Source organism: Leopardus geoffroyi, chromosome A2, assembly GCF_018350155.1.
Source record: "Leopardus geoffroyi isolate Oge1 chromosome A2, O.geoffroyi_Oge1_pat1.0, whole genome shotgun sequence".
Lineage (NCBI taxonomy): Eukaryota > Metazoa > Chordata > Mammalia > Carnivora > Felidae > Leopardus > Leopardus geoffroyi.
The window spans coordinates 45,097,473-45,115,161 of NC_059331.1; the positions used below are offsets into that span (position 1 = coordinate 45,097,473).

Sequence of the window (17,689 nt, forward strand, 5' to 3'; positions counted from 1 at the left end):
CTTTCACTTAAATACAGGGTACAGACAGGAAAAAAAGCATCATCCCTTACACTTAAGGGCATCTTAGGTACAACAGATGGTCACAAAATGGCAGAATGTTAAGCAAACCATTAATGAGTCAAGTATTCAAAAACTGATAAAGGTTTGACAGTTTTGTCCAGAGAGCACTGCAGCTTAATGTGGCAACTGATAGATTTGCAGGTACAATAATAGAAGTAAATTAAGCAAATTGAGTAAACAAAGGGAAAAGATTTGAATTTTTAATTCCATTTTTATTAGTGAAAGGTATTCAAAGCCACTCTTAATCTCTAGGATATCCAGAAGATAATAGGCACATAAACAGTACAGGAAAAATGTTTCTGAAACTGGAAGGCATGTTTTCTGTCTTCTGTGTGGCTGATACCATGGTATTTGAAGTCTCGTAAAAGCAATATATAGTTTTTTGACAAATACACCCATGTGTTGTGCACAGTTTGATTTATGTAAACTCATTTCAAATGCAATTGCAGAATTCCTCCTGAACAGATGAAAAATGTCTGCCTAAAGTGATAAAAATGTGTGTGTAGAAAGACACAGTTTTAAGAAGGGATTTTGATATGATACAAATTTGTAACTCTATTTCACAAAATACCCTTTTTCAAAAACTTCTAGAAATTTGATTTTTTTTTACATTAATATGTCAACACAGTGTTTACCTAAGATGAGAATGAGTCTGTTCTGCTACAAGAACCTTTCTGTGTTCATATTGGCACGTATGGGATTGGTAAATGGGGGAATGTGCCAGTATAACATAAATGCTGGCTGTGTTCATGGATTTCACAAGTGGTAGCCATTGAGCACAGAGCCCACTAACTCAGACCAACACAGATAGTTAGCCAAGGCAAAACTATGTTACCCTCGATTCCCCTGACCCACATTGTTCCTCTTGGCTCAGTGTGGCCGTGTATTGTAACACAGCAGGGCTTATAGCATGGTTCTCACGAGCCTTTCTGCAGGTTTTACTTGTTTCAAAATCTTTCCAGTTTTACTTGTTAGCTTGATCTTAGCAACCTCAATTCTTCCTTTAGTCTTTCATCAAACTATCTTCACACATACACACACATTCTGTTTTGTTTGTTTGTTTTTGTAGTATTTATTTGTTAGGAATTTCATTTGTCTTTTTAATCATGCTAATACATTTACTCAAGTGGCTTCTGGGGGGGGGGGGCGTTAATGTTTTTGTTACATAAATACTGAGTAGGTCTGTCCTGACCCTATCTTTTTTATAACACTATAATTTTTATTTTGTGACTTTGCAGATCATACTAGGAATACATTTACCTCATTACAGCAGAAACATCTGTACTTGCACACTATTTATTAATTACACTTGTCATTATAGAATTATGCTTCAAATTATAGACTCCCCTCGTGAATCCAAGGTACACCGATCGAGATATCAATTGCCTACTAGATTCATCTATTATTTACTTTCACCTTCACATAGTAAAACCAGCCCCATGCATATATTGCATCACCCCTTCCAAACAGTAACCTTCCCACTTTTATTTCTTTCTAGACAATTATAGAAAGTATTTACACACTTAATAAAACACTTAATAAAAATTTAACTTGGTTTCACTGAGGTTTTTTTTTTTTTTTTTTTTACATCACTAGTACATGGTTTTGGTACAATTAAGAAATTGAGGGCTGCCTGGGTGGTCAGTTAAGTGTCTGACTCTAGATTTCAGCTCAGGTCGTGATCTCGCAGTCGTGGTATCCAGCCCCACTTTGGGCTCCACGCTGGGTATGGGACCTGCTTAGGATTCTCTCTCTCCTTCTCCCTCTGCCTCTCTCTTTCTTTCAAAAAGAAAAGAAAAAAAAGAAAGATAAAGAAATTGACCCCCATTCGCCCCACCCACATACATACACACTCACTCTCTGTCCTTCTTTAGCTAATTTGTGTTTAGTATTTACATTTCACATTTAACACAATCTGAAATCTTAAATTCCATTAGGTCAAACTGCAGGGAATCATGGATATTAACTATAGTAAAGTTAAGTTTCCATGAGATGAATCCCCACTCCAAACAGATCCTAGATCACATTAATTCAGTTAACTCAGAAGAAAATGGAGATTTTTTTTTCAGAAAGTCGTCTTTAAATTGCTTCTGAGAGGATAGATATATGTATCTGTTGTTTTAGGAAAGAAATAATTCTTCAATATTATTTCATAGAACCACCTGAGTTCTAAAATGAATTTGAGAACACTCATAGTAAGCATGGAATTGAGTTTTCTAAGAGCAAGCCCCAGTTTCTCCTGCATGAGCCAAGCAGTGCGTTAGGGAATAGTAGTAGAAAGCCAGACAAAGCCCTTGTTTTTAAGGAGAAGGAAGTTCACAGAGAGTGGCGTTATAGACATTTCAGCATGTTCTCTCATGGAGACATTCACAGAGTGCTAAGGGACAGAGCAGAGGCAGAAACTGTTATCCAAGACGGAATGCTTTAACCTACATAATAAAAAAAAATGCCTTATGGATTTTCTGGTTTTGTCTTTCCCCTATGCTTCGCTGGAATTTAAAAATTTTTATTCATTTGAACGTGGGATAATTTTTTTAAGAGTTCGTCAACAGCATGATGGAATGTTCTATATCTTGATCTTCATTGTGCAGTATGTCAAATTCATCAAGCTGTACACTCAAAACTGATGCATTTTACCATATATAAATTATACCTCAGTTTTTAATTAATCCATCAAAATGTACAATGCTACTTCCTTTACTTCAGAAAAAAATTTAACTTCTTCCCTTTGATGTCAAAGGCAACAACAAATGCATTGCAGAAAGAAAAAGCATAAAGCATGATCTAGTGGGATTTTTTTCTTCCATAATAATTAATATTTTATTTTCTCTATTCTCTTCCAGCTGCGGGTCCAGATTTTTCAAGAACCCTCTTAAAAAGAGTAACTCTTGTCAAAGTGGGAGGGGAAGTTGTCATCGAATGTAAGCCAAAAGCTTCTCCTAAGCCTGTTTACACCTGGAAGAAAGGAAGGGACATATTAAGAGAAAATGAAAGGTACTGTCTTCAGATATTTTCAACATTTGATTAACCTATAATAATTTATTTGTTATTAACAGTTCTAGAGGGAGGAATTTACTATCTACTGTTGATGAACTAAATGTTAATCAAAGAACTGAAGCTTTGGAAGAGGGCGGTAAATTAGCTGGTCATTATAATCTTCCTTGGTATTAAGATTCTAAAAAACCCTCCCTGCAGAGAGAGATTGCATGATCCCTGTTGAAGACTGTCAGAGCTGCTCAAAGGTGAGCAGCTACAAAAACCTTCCTTAATTTTAGCCTAAAATTTGTTGATTAGCCCATGTTTCTCCACCCTACTTCTTTTTGCTTAAATAAATACTTTTGCTATGACAACCTTTCAAATATTTGGTAATGGCTAGTATGTCCATTTGTTTATCCTTTTTTTAAGGCTAAATACGGCTAATTCCAAAGCTCATTCTGCACATAACTTAGTTTTGATTACTTTAATGACATCTTTTTGAAATGGCAGTTTCTTTTTCTTTCTGACATAAATTCTTTACTTGTGTATTTCCTTTTGTACATGAATGACATTTAGAATGCATGATATTTATACAGTGTAAATATATATGGGTTGTTGGGGATTTTAGGTCAGATTGCACCACATGGCAGGTATCTCTAAGACCTTTTTTGGCTGTCACCCCTGTAAAATATCTCCCACCCCTTTCTGTAATCTATCAATCTGTTGGAAAATGGTAATTATGCATGAGTCTGTGTCACAGCATTTACTATCTGTATACATAATGATTTTAATGGATGCTAAAGGTCAAGTACTCAAGGATGCAATGTGGAAGCCTGTAAAATGTATCTGTATCTACCCTTTACACCTGTACACCTTTAGATTTGCATATGCAAATTAGATAATCGCACTGATGATGTTGCCTTTATTAATGATTTTTGTAAACAAATTTGATATGGTTTATAGATGGTGCATTCACACACATATTAAATTCATAATATATATCCTTTCCTGATTCCTGTTATATTAACAAAGCAGTATAGTTTACTGAATATTGGCATGGTGTTCAAATTTGGAGCCATACTTGGAACTTGAAAACACAGTTTCTTATTTTTTAGTCTTCAGGTTTATTTTCTGTTTCACCATGTTGTTTCTCAGAATTAGGTCTGTAGATTACCTTTAATAGTTATACATTTACTTTGTTTATTATAACATAATTGAAGTATAACTAGCATGTACCATATGTATTGCCTAGACTAAGGGTACTTTTTTAATGTTTATTTATTTTTGAGAAAGAGAGAGAGTCAGAGTGTGAGCGGGGGAGGGCTAGAGAGAGAGAGGGAGACACAGAATCCAAAGCAACCTCCAGGCTCTGAGCAGTCAACAAAGAGCCTGATGCGGGGCCTGAACTCACAAACTCCTATCATGACATGAGCTGAAGTCAGATGCTTAACTGACAGAGTTACCCAAGGTGCCCCTAAGGGTACTTTTGTAAGTTTTAATTTAACAATGATTTAAAGAACAAGTACCTTAAAATAATACAGATAATGGACAGACATGTCAAAATCCATGAATGAATGAAGTTAGAGTAACATTACTGTAACACACATCTTTCAGTGGCTTAAAACAACAAGTCAACTTCTCATTCACATTGCATGCTCATCAGAGGTCTGCAGGTAGCTGTGCTGTCCTCTAAAACCAGGGCTTATGGAGTAGCACCCTCCTGAACGTTAGTATTACAGAAGACAAAGAGGGGGGCCAAACATGCATAGGGTCTTAAAGCTTTTGCCCAGAAATGAAACAATTCATTTTCACTCATGTTCTGTTGGCCAAAACAAATCATACTGCCCTTCAGAAGAAGTTATGGTTTATATATACAATGGAATACTATTTGGCAATGAGAAAGAATGAAATATGCCCTTTTGAGCAACATGGATGGAACTGGAGAGTGTTAAGTGAAGTAAGTCATGCAGAGAAAGACAGATACTATATGTTTTCACTCTTATGTGGATCCTGAGAAACTTAACACAAGACCATGGGGGAGGGGGAGGGGGAAAAAGTTACAGGGAGGGAAGGAGGCAAATCATAACAGACTCTTAAACACTGAGAATAAACTGAGAGTTGATGGGGGGGTGGGAGGGAGGGGAAAGTGGGCGATGGGCATTGAGGAGGGCACCTGTTGGGAAATGAGCACTGGGTGTTGTATGGAAACCAATTTGACAATAAATTTCATATTAAAAAAATAATAAATGATCATAAAAACAAAAAAATAAAAACATAAATAAAAAGAAATTTCAAAAAAAAAAAGAAGTTCACTCCAGCAAGGAAATACAATCTTCGTATGTGTCTAGAAGATAAAAGAAAAAAACCTATTATTTTGAACAGTATTAATGTCAGCTTAGCACTGCTGTAGCTTAACCATTGTTGCATACTGATTCAGTTACTTTTGGGGAAATGGTGTATCAGTGTCAAGAACTCTATTTGATAAGTAAATTTAATTGATTGTTTCTACCACTTGACTTACCACAAAGCTTGTCTTTCTCCAGTTGTTCTTTCTACTACCGATTTGATTAATAGGACTTGCATATTGCTTCAACATTTTTATGGCATTAAAGATGATGTATTTAAAATGAGGAAACTCCCCATCATTATCCAGTCTTGCTGTTTATCCCCTCCACCTCCAGAGTCACCAGGCATGACCCAAGCTATCAGTATTAGCCCTTCCTTCTCCCCATGGGCGCTGTGTTCTCACAGCTCTGTTCCTTCCTTCTACCTCACTCAGATTTTCTTAAGCAGAGAAGCTGATTTTGGTAATGTAAATGAATCCTAGAGCTGGCCAGGTGTAATGTAAAGGGGAATGATGGTGTGCCCTATCCAAGGGAGGTGCCTGCCACTCAATTCTAGCATTATTGCTGCCAATTGGAGATGCAGGCCAGGTGCCTCCCTATCTTCTCATTCTTCCAGAGAACTAGAAATCTGGACTTTTATTTGAACTCTTTTTATATTTTTAAATGTCAGCAACTAATTTTTAAAAATTTTAATGCTAGTACCAAATGGGCTATACATCCATAGTCCAAGTTTACTTCATGAGTCACTGGATTTTTAACTTCTGAGAAAGATATAAACTCAGCTGTACATCTTATAATTACTGAAGAAGGTGAAAAATAGGAAAGATCTTAATATGTTCTCACTGGCAGAGATGAAATTTTGCCATTTTTCTCCTTTTTTTCTGATAAAGAAGAAAGAATTAAATAGATAAGGGAGCAAAACAATTCATGAGTGAAAAATTCAAGAATTCTTATGTTAGGAAAGAGTTGACATTGTTAGACCAACACAGAAGGCAAACTTCTTTGTGCCTAGTGACTTATTAGCCCTAATTCTCTTTTGAGATCTAGAATCTTAAGAATCAAAGGGCAGGGGCACCTGGGCGGCTCAGTCGGTTAAGCGTCCGACTTTGGCTCAGGTCATGATCTCACAGTATAGTCCGTGAGTTCGAGCCCGCGTTGGGCTCTGTACTGACAGCTCAGAGCCTGGAGCCTGCTTCGGATTCTGTGTCTCCCTGTCTCTCTGCCCCTCCCCTGCTCATGCTCTCTCTCTCTCTGTCTCAAAAATAAATAAAAACATTTTAAAATTTTTTTTAAAAAGAATCAAAGGGCAAACCTTTAACCTTTGAGTAAAAAGTTATTAATATCTTAAGTACAAAATACTGGTATGAACAGTGTTTTGGTGAAACAAAACTTAATGATCAAGCACCCTTTTTAGTAATGTTACCCCTTGAGTCTATGTTTTTACTTAGTCAAACACTATTTAGTACGTGATATTTAATTTCTTTTTTGAGCTAAGCAGCCACCTACAAACAAGGTCACACTAAAAGTATATGAAACAATAGTTTAAAATTTTAAGTTTTTAACTTATTTAATCATATAGTGATATTGTAGTTATCTCAGTGGGTATAGATTCAGACATACTGGTTTAATGTTGACATGTAAACTGTTTAAAAATACGTTTGTACGTACTTATTTTGGTTTTTCATGGCTTTAGAAATTTAAAGCATATTCACACTGGCCTCCTCTATATGAAGCATCCAAATGAAAGAGTTAGCTTTGTAATTGTGTGCCTAAAACATGTCTTTTTCTCTTGTACATGTTTCCAGCTATCAGAATGTAGGCAATATCAGATATTTAAAACAAGGGTGAACTGTTAGCGCAAGTACTTTAGCCTTCAGGAAAGGCCTCAAGTCACTGTCAAAGTAGCAAAATTATTTGGATTAATTGACCAATTAAGCCTTCTAAAAGAATAATGTTCATCATTTTGTTTACTTCTAGTTTCTAGACAGAAGGCACTTGAAGCAGATGAGATTGAAGTTGATCTATTAGAAACAAAAACATCAAAATACAAAAGTAGCAGAATCATTCATAAAAACCTAGGATCCTAGAATTATAAGGAGCCATAAAACCTTTCAACCAGAATGGACTCTTTTGGTGTAAGTTACAGAAATCCACCTCAACATTAACTTCAGCACATTGACTTGTACACCTGAGAAGGCCAGGGATGGACTTTAACCGAAGGTGTGACCAGGCTCAGGTGCTCACACAGTGGCATCATGTGTGACTCATCTGTGTTCACTCTATCTTCCAGCGGGCTCTCCTCTCCTGGTGGTAGGATGGCTGTCTGCAGCCTCATGCTTGCCTTCTTTTCTTAGGTTCTCGTAACAATTCCAGAATAGATTTTCACATAATTGAATACACCTGCCTTGGTCATTGTTCTCCCCTGAACCAATACATTCAAGGATCATGTAATGCACTGTGTAGGAAAACATGAGGCATGCACTTATCCTAAGAGGGTGCATAGGGAAGCTCCACTTCAAACCACATGGGCTGAAAAGGGTTTCCCCAAAGAAAGAAAGGCAAGGTCCTGCTTCCAGAACAACAGTAAATGAACTCTGGGCAGACAGCAATGCCAAATTCCTACTGTAGTTACAGGGCCCAGCTTTCATTCCAGGAATAGGGTTCCCCCAAATGGCTGGACCCTTATCCTTCCCTGATATATCTAATGATGGAGACCTAACTAATTGTTAGAATTTTTTTTCTTCATAACCTGTATCCTTATAACTTTCACTCATTGTGTTTTGTTTTGCTTTTGAAGTTATATGATAAATCTCATTTTCTCCACCCCAGTCCTTCCCTTTATATACTAGCAGACTACTGTGATACCCTCTTTCAATTCTTTTCGAAGCCTAAATGTCCCTGATATTCTTTATATGGCATTATTTTTGCATTCTCTCACTTCCCTGATTGTCTTCTTCAATGTCTTTCTAATAGAAAGTATGTCACCTAGAATTAAAAGCAGTATTAATAAAGGGGATAAATAGCTTTATCTTATCTCTGTAGAAAGTATGATAATTACCATTATATGATGTATCTAAAGAGGAAAAATTGTCTTCAGTGAGCTTAGATTAGTAAGGTAGGCAAGTGTATAATGCATCATAGAAAGACCACTCACTCCCAAAGGTTATTTTTTTTTAATTATCTTCGTGCTTAATGGGGTAAGTGTAGTTGACTGGAAAATTCACTTAGAGGAAATATTTTACTTCTCACTGAAGCTGAAGAAATGAGTGAAATGTTACTCTAGTTAACATTGTGTAAATAAAGACTTTGTGGCCTTACTCATGCTTGAGAATTTCCCTCCTTTTTTAGACACTAAGCTAATAGATTTTGTCAAGCAAATTGATAATAACCAATATAGATATGCCACTGAATGTTTCTGAAAAGAATCTGAAACCTACAGCCTGCATGTCACAGGCATGGTTTCAGAACAGCAGCATGGCTATTCTGTCAAACTAGCCAACTCCAATTTTGTTCAATGAAGGAAGAATGCATTGGGTACTTGCCATATGCTAGGCCGTCTGCTTGGTGCTAGGGATAGAGAGAAAGAGGAGACATAAACCCAGCTCTCAAGATTCTCATAGACTATTGCAGGAACCCAGTAGCAAAATAACAATATGTTTCTCCATAATCCTAGGGCATATGTTATAAATGTGATGTACTAAGAAGGAACATTGGAAAATGTAGGCCAACAATGGATTGTGGAGGCCTTGAATTTTATGTCTGCAGAGTTTAGACTTGAACTAGAAGACCCTGGAGAAAATGAAAGGATGTTATGCAAGCAGTACATGGTCATACAAGTACTGTGAAGGGATTGCTTCACCTGCAACATAGAGAAGGAATCAGAGACGAGCAAGATTGGAGAGGCAGAGAGACCAGTTGCAGACAGTAGTCTAGGATGGAAATGAAAAGGATAACGATTCAGTCTTTTGAGAGTAAAGGAAGGATGACAGATGGGCTTTTAAAGGGTAAAATCTGAAAAGACTTAATGATGTATTGGGTAGAAAGATTTTATAAAGAAGGAGGGGTAGGGAAAGACTCCCAGGATTCTACCTTGAGCAGCTGGTGCCTGGTAGTGCCAGTGCCACAATGGTTAGTCTATAAAGAGGAAGTCTGAGAGGGGAAGGTAAAAAGAGTAACGTTAAAATGTTGAATCGGAGGTGCCTACAAGTAGAGGTATCACATTCGCATAGGAATTCCCATTCAAGTATCGCCTATTTGGCAAAGATTTTTCCCACTAACCTGTTTCGAATTGTAAAGTCCCCATCCTGTTTATCTGCTTTATACTCTCCATAGTTCTCATCACCATCTCACATACTGTATATTCACTGTCTTCCCCACCCTCCACCCAATCAGAATGTAAATTCCACAGGAACCAACAATGTATGCGGGTGTGTGGTGCATGCGTGTGTGTGTGTGTGTGTGTGTGTGTGTGTGTGTGTGTGTGTGTGTGTCTGGCTTAAACAATATAACATCTTACAGTCCTGGAGATCAAAAATCTGAAATGGGTCTCACTAATCTAAAATCTGGATTCTCTAGTTAAGAATTTGTTTCCAGCTTTCTAGAGAACACCTTCATTTCTTGCCTCAGCTCCCCACCCCCTCCATCCTCAAAGCCAACAAAGACGAGTCAGAGTTCTCACATCACATCACTCTGATCTCTTCTGCCTCCTCCTTCTTCCTTGTGATTACATTGGGCCCTTTGAGTGTGTTTTGTTCCATTCTGTAACAGTAGCATCTAGGACAATGCCAAGTATAGATTAAGTGCTCAGTAAATATGTCCAACAAGAAGTTGAAACATAGGTCTGAGTTTAGGAGACTAATGAGACTTAGGTATCATCAGTAGATAAGAAGCCATGGAGTAGGGCAATTCATCCAGAGAGAGTTTTGTCAAATAAAACAATCTGTGAATTAAAGGAAGAAACCCTGAGGAAGAGCCCCATACACTGAATGGTGGAAGCAGAGCCTGATGGAAGGATTAGGAGAACAGGCCTAAAGGAGTAGAAAAACAAATTGGGGAATGTAACAAACAAAAACCAAGAGAACAGAAAGATTCAAGAAGGAGCAAGTGTTTAGTGCTTTCAAGAGATCCAACTAAATAATAGCTCAAAGGTGACCCTTGGGGTTAGGAACCTTGATATCACCTTGGGCAGAACACTTTGAGGCCACGGTGGACCACTCTTAAAAACACAGTAATAGTATGTAAACATCCATATTTTTAGGCATTTCTTCACATACTGTAATATATATTTAGGTTTGCCTGATCCCCACAGTCTAATCAAATCAAGTCTAGCAGTCTATGAGAATATTCAACCCAAATAGGAATAAAATTCATATTCATGTTTCTTGCCTAGAGACAATGAAGTCTGCCTCCGAGGTGAAATTAGATCATGGTCCTAATATGCCTCTTTTCCCAAAGGGCTTTGGAAGAGTTAAAATTCATGTAATACATGGAGGCAAATCCCAGCACTGGGCTACAAAACTCCATGTTGTATATAAAGTGTGAAACCCTGGTCTGAAGATTCTGGCAGTCTGGGAGGCAGAGAAAATGTGATGGCAGGTATTTGCCCAGAAGGCCGATCGAATCCTAGCATGGAAAGGAAAGTTTATTGCTTTAGGCATTCTGTTTCTCTTCTGGAAGCACAGTGTCTATATATGTGCTTTTAATGAGAAACCTGCGCTCAGGATATCTCTTACAGTTGCTACAGAGCTATACAGCTCGGTTATTAGGAATTCTGCCCTGGGGAACAATTATGTTATTGCAATAATTAGAGGCAGTTCATCTCCATAATAATGGAAATCCTGCCTTGGAGGCAAAACAACATCAAAGCAACATGAGCATCATTGCTCTAGATAGAATCTGTTGCCTTGCTTATTGGTAATACTATATCATTTTAATTTTGCATGTGCAGTTATAGAAACAGAGCTTATTCTGCTCTCCAAATTCAGACCTAGAACTTTCCCCTATTGCCTCAGTTTGTCTCTCCTAGAGCCATGGGCAAAAGAGTTATGATTTTAAGCTCCCCTGAAGTGCAGTTGCAGAAGAATTTAGAGAGATTTGTTTTTAAACGTTTGTAATGATACGCAGGCCTAGTGTTGCAAGAGACTCCATGAACTTCTCGTCAGTCACTACCCTTTTCTCCCTCAGTATAATATGCCATGTTGTGTTATGGTCAGGGGTTAACTGATGGCCATACTCAGGCAGGGACTACTACTAACCTGTTCTATTTATATGGTCATGGTATTGGTTATGCCTCAAGACATGATTACAAGAAAACCAGATTTTTAAGTAGAAATATCTGAAATAAGGTCCCCAATATAAAGGCAACACTTGATAAAAAAAATTTTTTTACAGGTGTCTCTCATAGTATTCCTCTTTTTTTAGTCAGTCTCCCTTCCCTGTCCTTGTTTCTATCCTTATTATCTCTTGTATGGACTTTGCAACCATTAAACAAACCCCCTAACTGGTTTATTTGGAACCAGCCATCACTCACATCTTCCACAAGATGCAACTTCCTATATCACATCTCCGATAAATTCAATCCAATAAACATTCATCACACACTTCCTTGGTACAAGATGTATTTGAGATTATGAACATAATGTAATTTTTAAATTGGGGTTCTACAGGGGTCATAAGAAAATGGATGAAATTTCTATAGTGGTTTAAAGGATAGAGACTTCCAATCTTATTACAGTTACAAATTTTATTTTTTTAACAATATATAAAATAAAATTCTATAGTCTTCAACATACATATACATATGGGTATTTTTATATACATAAATAGGAAAAAGCCTGGAAGGAAATTTATCAAAATGTTAACAGTGGTTTCCCTGGGAGTTGGGACTATGGACTTTCATTCTTTCCTTCTGTCCTTCATTTCTTTTTTCTTTTAAAGTTATAAATTTTATATTTATGAGTATGATTATTTCAATGATGTTCATTTTCCAAATAGGCTGAAAGGGCCATGAGGAAAAGTGCCGTTTGTGTTTGAGCACACTGGATACCCCCAGCTCCTGATAGTGTGCCTAGGGTACTCTAAATACTCAAGGTTTTTTTATGAAATGAATGAACCAACCATCCAAACTCATCTGATTCTTGGTAGAGTATGGTGGAGAAGGTGGTGATGGGCTATTTTAATGGAAGGAACAGCCAGAATGAAACATATTCAAATGGAAACTAGGGATGAATATTTGAGCAGAGGGAGATAAGGCTGGAAGATTTCTGTGATTCAGGCTTTGAAAGGTATTGCCTGGCAAGCCAAAGGGTTTGCGCCTCACTGAGGAGCATATGGAGTTAGGGAATGATTTTGGCATGGGTCTCCACACTTGCTATTAAATTGTTTCCTGTCCTTGATCAATTGAGTTCAGTGTGTGTACTCACATAGCACGTGTTGTGATTTACTATGCACCCATCTGGGAAATCACTTGACCTTCATAGGGCAGTGTTTCTCCATCCCTAAAGCAGAGATCCAGAGATTGTTTCCAAATTCAGGTCTGCAGACCAGGGCTAAGCTGACTGCCACGGAACCAACAGAGGTACATTTAATAATGAGAATCCCACTCTTCATACCCAGAGATTATTTCTAAGGAATTCTTAGATGATAGCCAGGAGTATGAATTTGTTTTTACATTTCCCTGGTGATTCTAATGTAGAGCCAGGTGTGACACTGTATCAGTGGCTTCCCATTGACCTCAGTACAGATAACCCATCACATGACCAAGAGACCTCCACAATGGTCAGGCTCCTGCCTCGCTGTTGTATCTGCTCTCTCACTTGCTTGCCTTCACATTTGCTTCTTGAGCTATGTGGGCCTCCTGTCACCTCTTCAAATGACCTTACTCCTGTGACAAAGCCTTCAAACATGCCGCTCTCTCTGCCTGAAATGCTTTTATCTAAGGCTCGACAAACTACCGCCCACAGGCCACAATCCAGCCTGCCACCTGTGTTTGCACAGCCTGCAAGCTGAGAGTGGTTTTCCATTTTTAAATGGTAGAAAACAAATCAAAAGAAAAATTTTGTGACACATGAAAATTAGATGAAATTCAAATTTCAGTCTCCACAAATTAAGTTCTATTGGGCACAGCCATACTCATTCATTTACACATTGTCTCAGCTGCTTTTGAACTACTAGGGCAGGATTGAGTACTTGCAACAGAGACTTCCTGGCCCAACAAAACCTGAAATATTTACTTTCCAGCCCTTTATAGAAAAAAGTTTATCAACCCCCAATCCAACTCATGGCACATTGCCAACATTAAAACATCTTTCTAGTAATAGGATGTTCCCTTTGCTTGGTTATTTTGATATTATTATTTTGGCTTTATTTTGGTTGACTGTGCCTTTTACTCATCCTTTGTGACTGAACCTTTTGATTGAATTGTAACTTCCACTGAGCCCATCTGATGCAAAGTAATATGTAAGTAAATTTGGTTGGAGACGTGTATGTGCTCCCTTCTGTCTCTGTCTAGGGCAGTGGGTCCCAATTTATACTGGGAGAACTTCTCTTCATACCCCCAAAGGCTTGTACTCCCTGGAGAAATCAGAACAGGGGAAGGTTTTTTTTGTTTTGTTTTGTTTTTATTATTTTTTTAACGTTTATTTATTTTTGAGACAGAGACAGAGCATGAACAGGGGAGGGTCAGAGAGAGAGAGACACACAGAATCTGAAACGGGCTCCAGGCTCTGAGCTGTCAGCACAGAGCCCGACGCGGGGCTCGAACTCACGGACCGTGAGATCATGACCTGAGCCGAAGTCGGACGTTTAACCAACTGAGCCACCCAGGCGCCCCAAAACAGGGGAAGGTTTAAGGGTGAACACACAGAGGGTGAATGGTGGTGGGGATGGAAAGGAAGGTATAAACCTGAATCTCTTCCCCAAATTTCTGGAAAACCAGTAAAAGAAAGAAGTGATAGGAAATCTTCATTCCTGGTTGAGGATTGTGGTTTACCTAGACTGTTTTATATAGGGGTTTTCATTTTAATTTTATGATTATAAAAATTATAAAAGGGGGCGCCTGGGTGGCGCAGTCGGTTAGGCGTCCGACTTCAGCCAGGTCACTATCTCGCGGTCCGTGAGTTCGAGCCCCGCATCGGGCTCTGGGCTGATGGCTCAGAGCCTGGAGCCTGTTTCCGATTCTGTGTCTCCCTCTCTCTCTGCCCCTCCCCCGTTCATACTCTGTCTCTCTCTGTCCCAAAAATAAATAAATGTTGAAAAAAAAATTTTTTTTTAAAAATTAAAAAAAAAAAATTATAAAAGTCTAGTTCAGTTGAAGGAGGAGAGAAGATAGTGTTTATGACTTGCTTCCTAAGGTTTTATAAAATTCAGCTATTAAGACAATATATACACACTTGTAATAATTTGGAAACCACCAGTGAAGTACACGTTAACACAACAGAACCCAAACAAAAGTACACAGCAGTGCTTAGGGAACACACAAGGAAGAAACTCTTGGAGTCAGGCAGGGTCTAGCAAAATTGACTTCCCACAGGATGTGAGTTTAAGCTGTTGTTAAAGAAAATGATCCACACGGAGAGGCAGAGAAGGAACAAGTAAGTCACCACGTTGGAGCTCACGCACATGCATGATGAAGTGATAGACATGAGCTAATGCTATACAAGAAATGAGGTAAGAGGATCCAGCCAGATGGAAGGCTTGGGATCTGTAGAGTTTAGATGGGAGAAATGGAAGAATAGTCAATAGGGAGGTGCTTCAAGTTCTTTTCTTTTTTTTGCGGGGGGGGATGCTTCAAGTTCTTAACAAGATATGATTAACATTGCAAAAAATGTTGTTAAATATAAAATAATAGTGACAGAAACACTGATTCAGCTTGGCTATGAAGAAGTTCAGAAATCTCTAGCAAGTAAGTTGAAATGAGACTTTGATCTCCTTTTGTGTCACTAGTGCATTCATGAATAAACCTTGGGCTTTGGGAATCCTTGGGGATTTGGGATACTTATTACTTTGGCTCTTCTCATATATTTTTTGGTTATCTTGTGGCCATCATTTTTATCCCATTTTTAAAAATAATAATACTGGTAGTAGCAACAACAATAATAACTAGCTTTTTTTTCAGTCTTTTTGATACCTCTGCTAAACATTTTGTATATGTTCTCTTTTAGTCCTCAGAAAATCATTATGAGATCAATCCTGTTGTTAACCCTAGGCCCAAAGAGGGTGTTTACCATACCTCAGGTTGCAAAGCTCAATGGTAGTTTTAGAGCTGGGATTCAAATCCAAGTATACTCATGCCAGAGGCATGTCTTTACCAGCTTTGCTGGAAGAAGGAACAGGCATTAGATGCTTCTCTCTACTGCAAAGAGAACATGAAATCTGGTGATAAGTTCATAAATTATTAGTAAAAATAAAGAACTGCTTTCATTGCCTCTCTTTTGAAACAGTAGAATATTGCTGGCACCTTTATTTATTTTTGTATTTAAAAAAAATTTAATGTTTATTTTTGAAAGAGAAGGAGAGTATGAGAGCCTGCTCAAGCAGGAGAGAGGCAGAGAGAGAGGGAAAGACAGAATCTGAAGCAGGCTCAGGGGCTTGAACTCATGAACCAAGAGATCATGACCTGAGCTGAAGTTGCTCACTTAACCAACTGAGCCACCCAGGAGCCCCTTGCTAGCACCTTTAATGCGGATAAGGTGACTGCTCAAAAGAAGCTTTTACTGTTATTTGTTTTTTATTTTTAATAATAAATTGCAGCCTTCATATCCATGCATTTATAGTTTCCTGGGAGGAAAGAGGCATGGTCTGATTTCAGGGCTGGGTTAGAACCATCTAAGACCCTTGGAGAAGAGGTAAATTAAGTCCTTGAACTACCTCAGCAGTGCCTTTGTTCAGAGAAAATAGCTCTGTAGCGTCAAATGGATTTAAGTGATCATGAAAATATTCAAACCAAAGTGGCATGTAATTAAGAGCAATTAGAACTGAAGTGATGTGACTGGATATTAAAACCAGACATGCAGTGTTTGTGCCTTCTCAGTAGACACAAGGCAGATAATTTGGGCTCCTCCTAACTTTGTCATCTCTAGAAATAAAATCTGCTAGACTGCTCAGATGTATAGATGCTATGTAAATATTGAAGGTCTGGGATCTTATGTGATGTTTGACCCTGTGTTTCTGTTGTATAGTTTTATCCTCATATTTCACTCACATATATGCCAGAGTTAATTAGATCTCTACTAGTAAATATCCATCATGGTGTTGCTAAATCCCTTTTGCCAAATGATCTAATTAGAGCAACACTTGGCTCTCTATATAATTACAACATATGGCACCTAGAGGGTACGTATAGTAGAATTATAGGTTTCCTGATGAGAAATCCAGGTGGTGGGTAAAAGACTCTATTAAACTAAGTTGGTGTGTATGTGTGTGTATGTCTGTGTGTGTCTGTGTGTGTGTGTTTTAATATATACAATTCCTCCTACTATCCCCAGAATGGGAAATATTTTGTAATTCAACTGCCTTTCCCACATAAAACAACATAATTATATCATAAAATGGGAGTTTTAAAATTTAAAAGAAAGCAAATAATTGATAGTATTAGCATAAATTATTTAATCCTCCATGCCTCTAATAAGTATCATGCATAGAAAGTCAGCAATGCTGAAAGCTCTCTGTAAATAAATTATTCGATGGGACATAGTCCTCCCTTCGAGGAAGATCACTTACCAAAATGGCTGCTAAATACATAACAAAAATGGGACTGAATCCTTTGGCCAACCAGAAGAAGGGTCTCTTCATGCCTATTTATAATCTCTGGAAGTAAACAAACCAGTATGGATAGATGATGCGTTCAGTTTCGGTATATTGAATTTGAAGGGCTCATCATGTGGTGGTATTTTGGAGCCCACTTGCATAGGCTTCAAAGAGCTGATCGGACACTTTTCTTCCTAGGTCCATATTCAGTGATGTCACATTGGTAGCCTGACATTGACCAAAGTGAGAATGCTTATACCATGAAAATTGGCACATATCAGGACATTTTTATCCACAGAGAAGCAATGGTTAAACATTAAGCAGCACATCATTATTTGTGGGACATTGTGCAGCCAGGTTGGAGTCTGTGGGACAGATCAAGACTAGAAACATAGTTTTCCAGCTCATCTTCCTTGAAGTGATGAGGGTGAATAAGATTCATTGAGAAAAGATAGAAAAACTAAAGAGTTATGAATTGTGTCAAGTGCATGAGAGAGTAAAAGAAACCAAAAAATTCATCAGAAAACTAAGAGGAGAAACAGGAAGTTGGAGTTTTGTGAAGT

The 17,689-nt window shown here is 38.0% G+C and overlaps 1 protein-coding gene across 8 annotated transcripts in view; it reads left to right on the forward strand.

Annotated features, from left to right (window-relative positions):
- The window catches only part of CNTN4 (contactin 4), a 901,803-nt gene that overhangs the window by 769,318 nt on the left and 114,796 nt on the right, over positions 1–17,689 (forward strand). For all 8 annotated transcript variants that reach the window (XM_045493589.1, XM_045493588.1, XM_045493585.1 and 5 more), the window contains one exon: positions 2,904–3,054. In XM_045493589.1, coding sequence (XP_045349545.1) covers positions 2,904–3,054 — 151 coding nt within the window. The remainder of the gene's footprint in view (positions 1–2,903; positions 3,055–17,689) is intronic.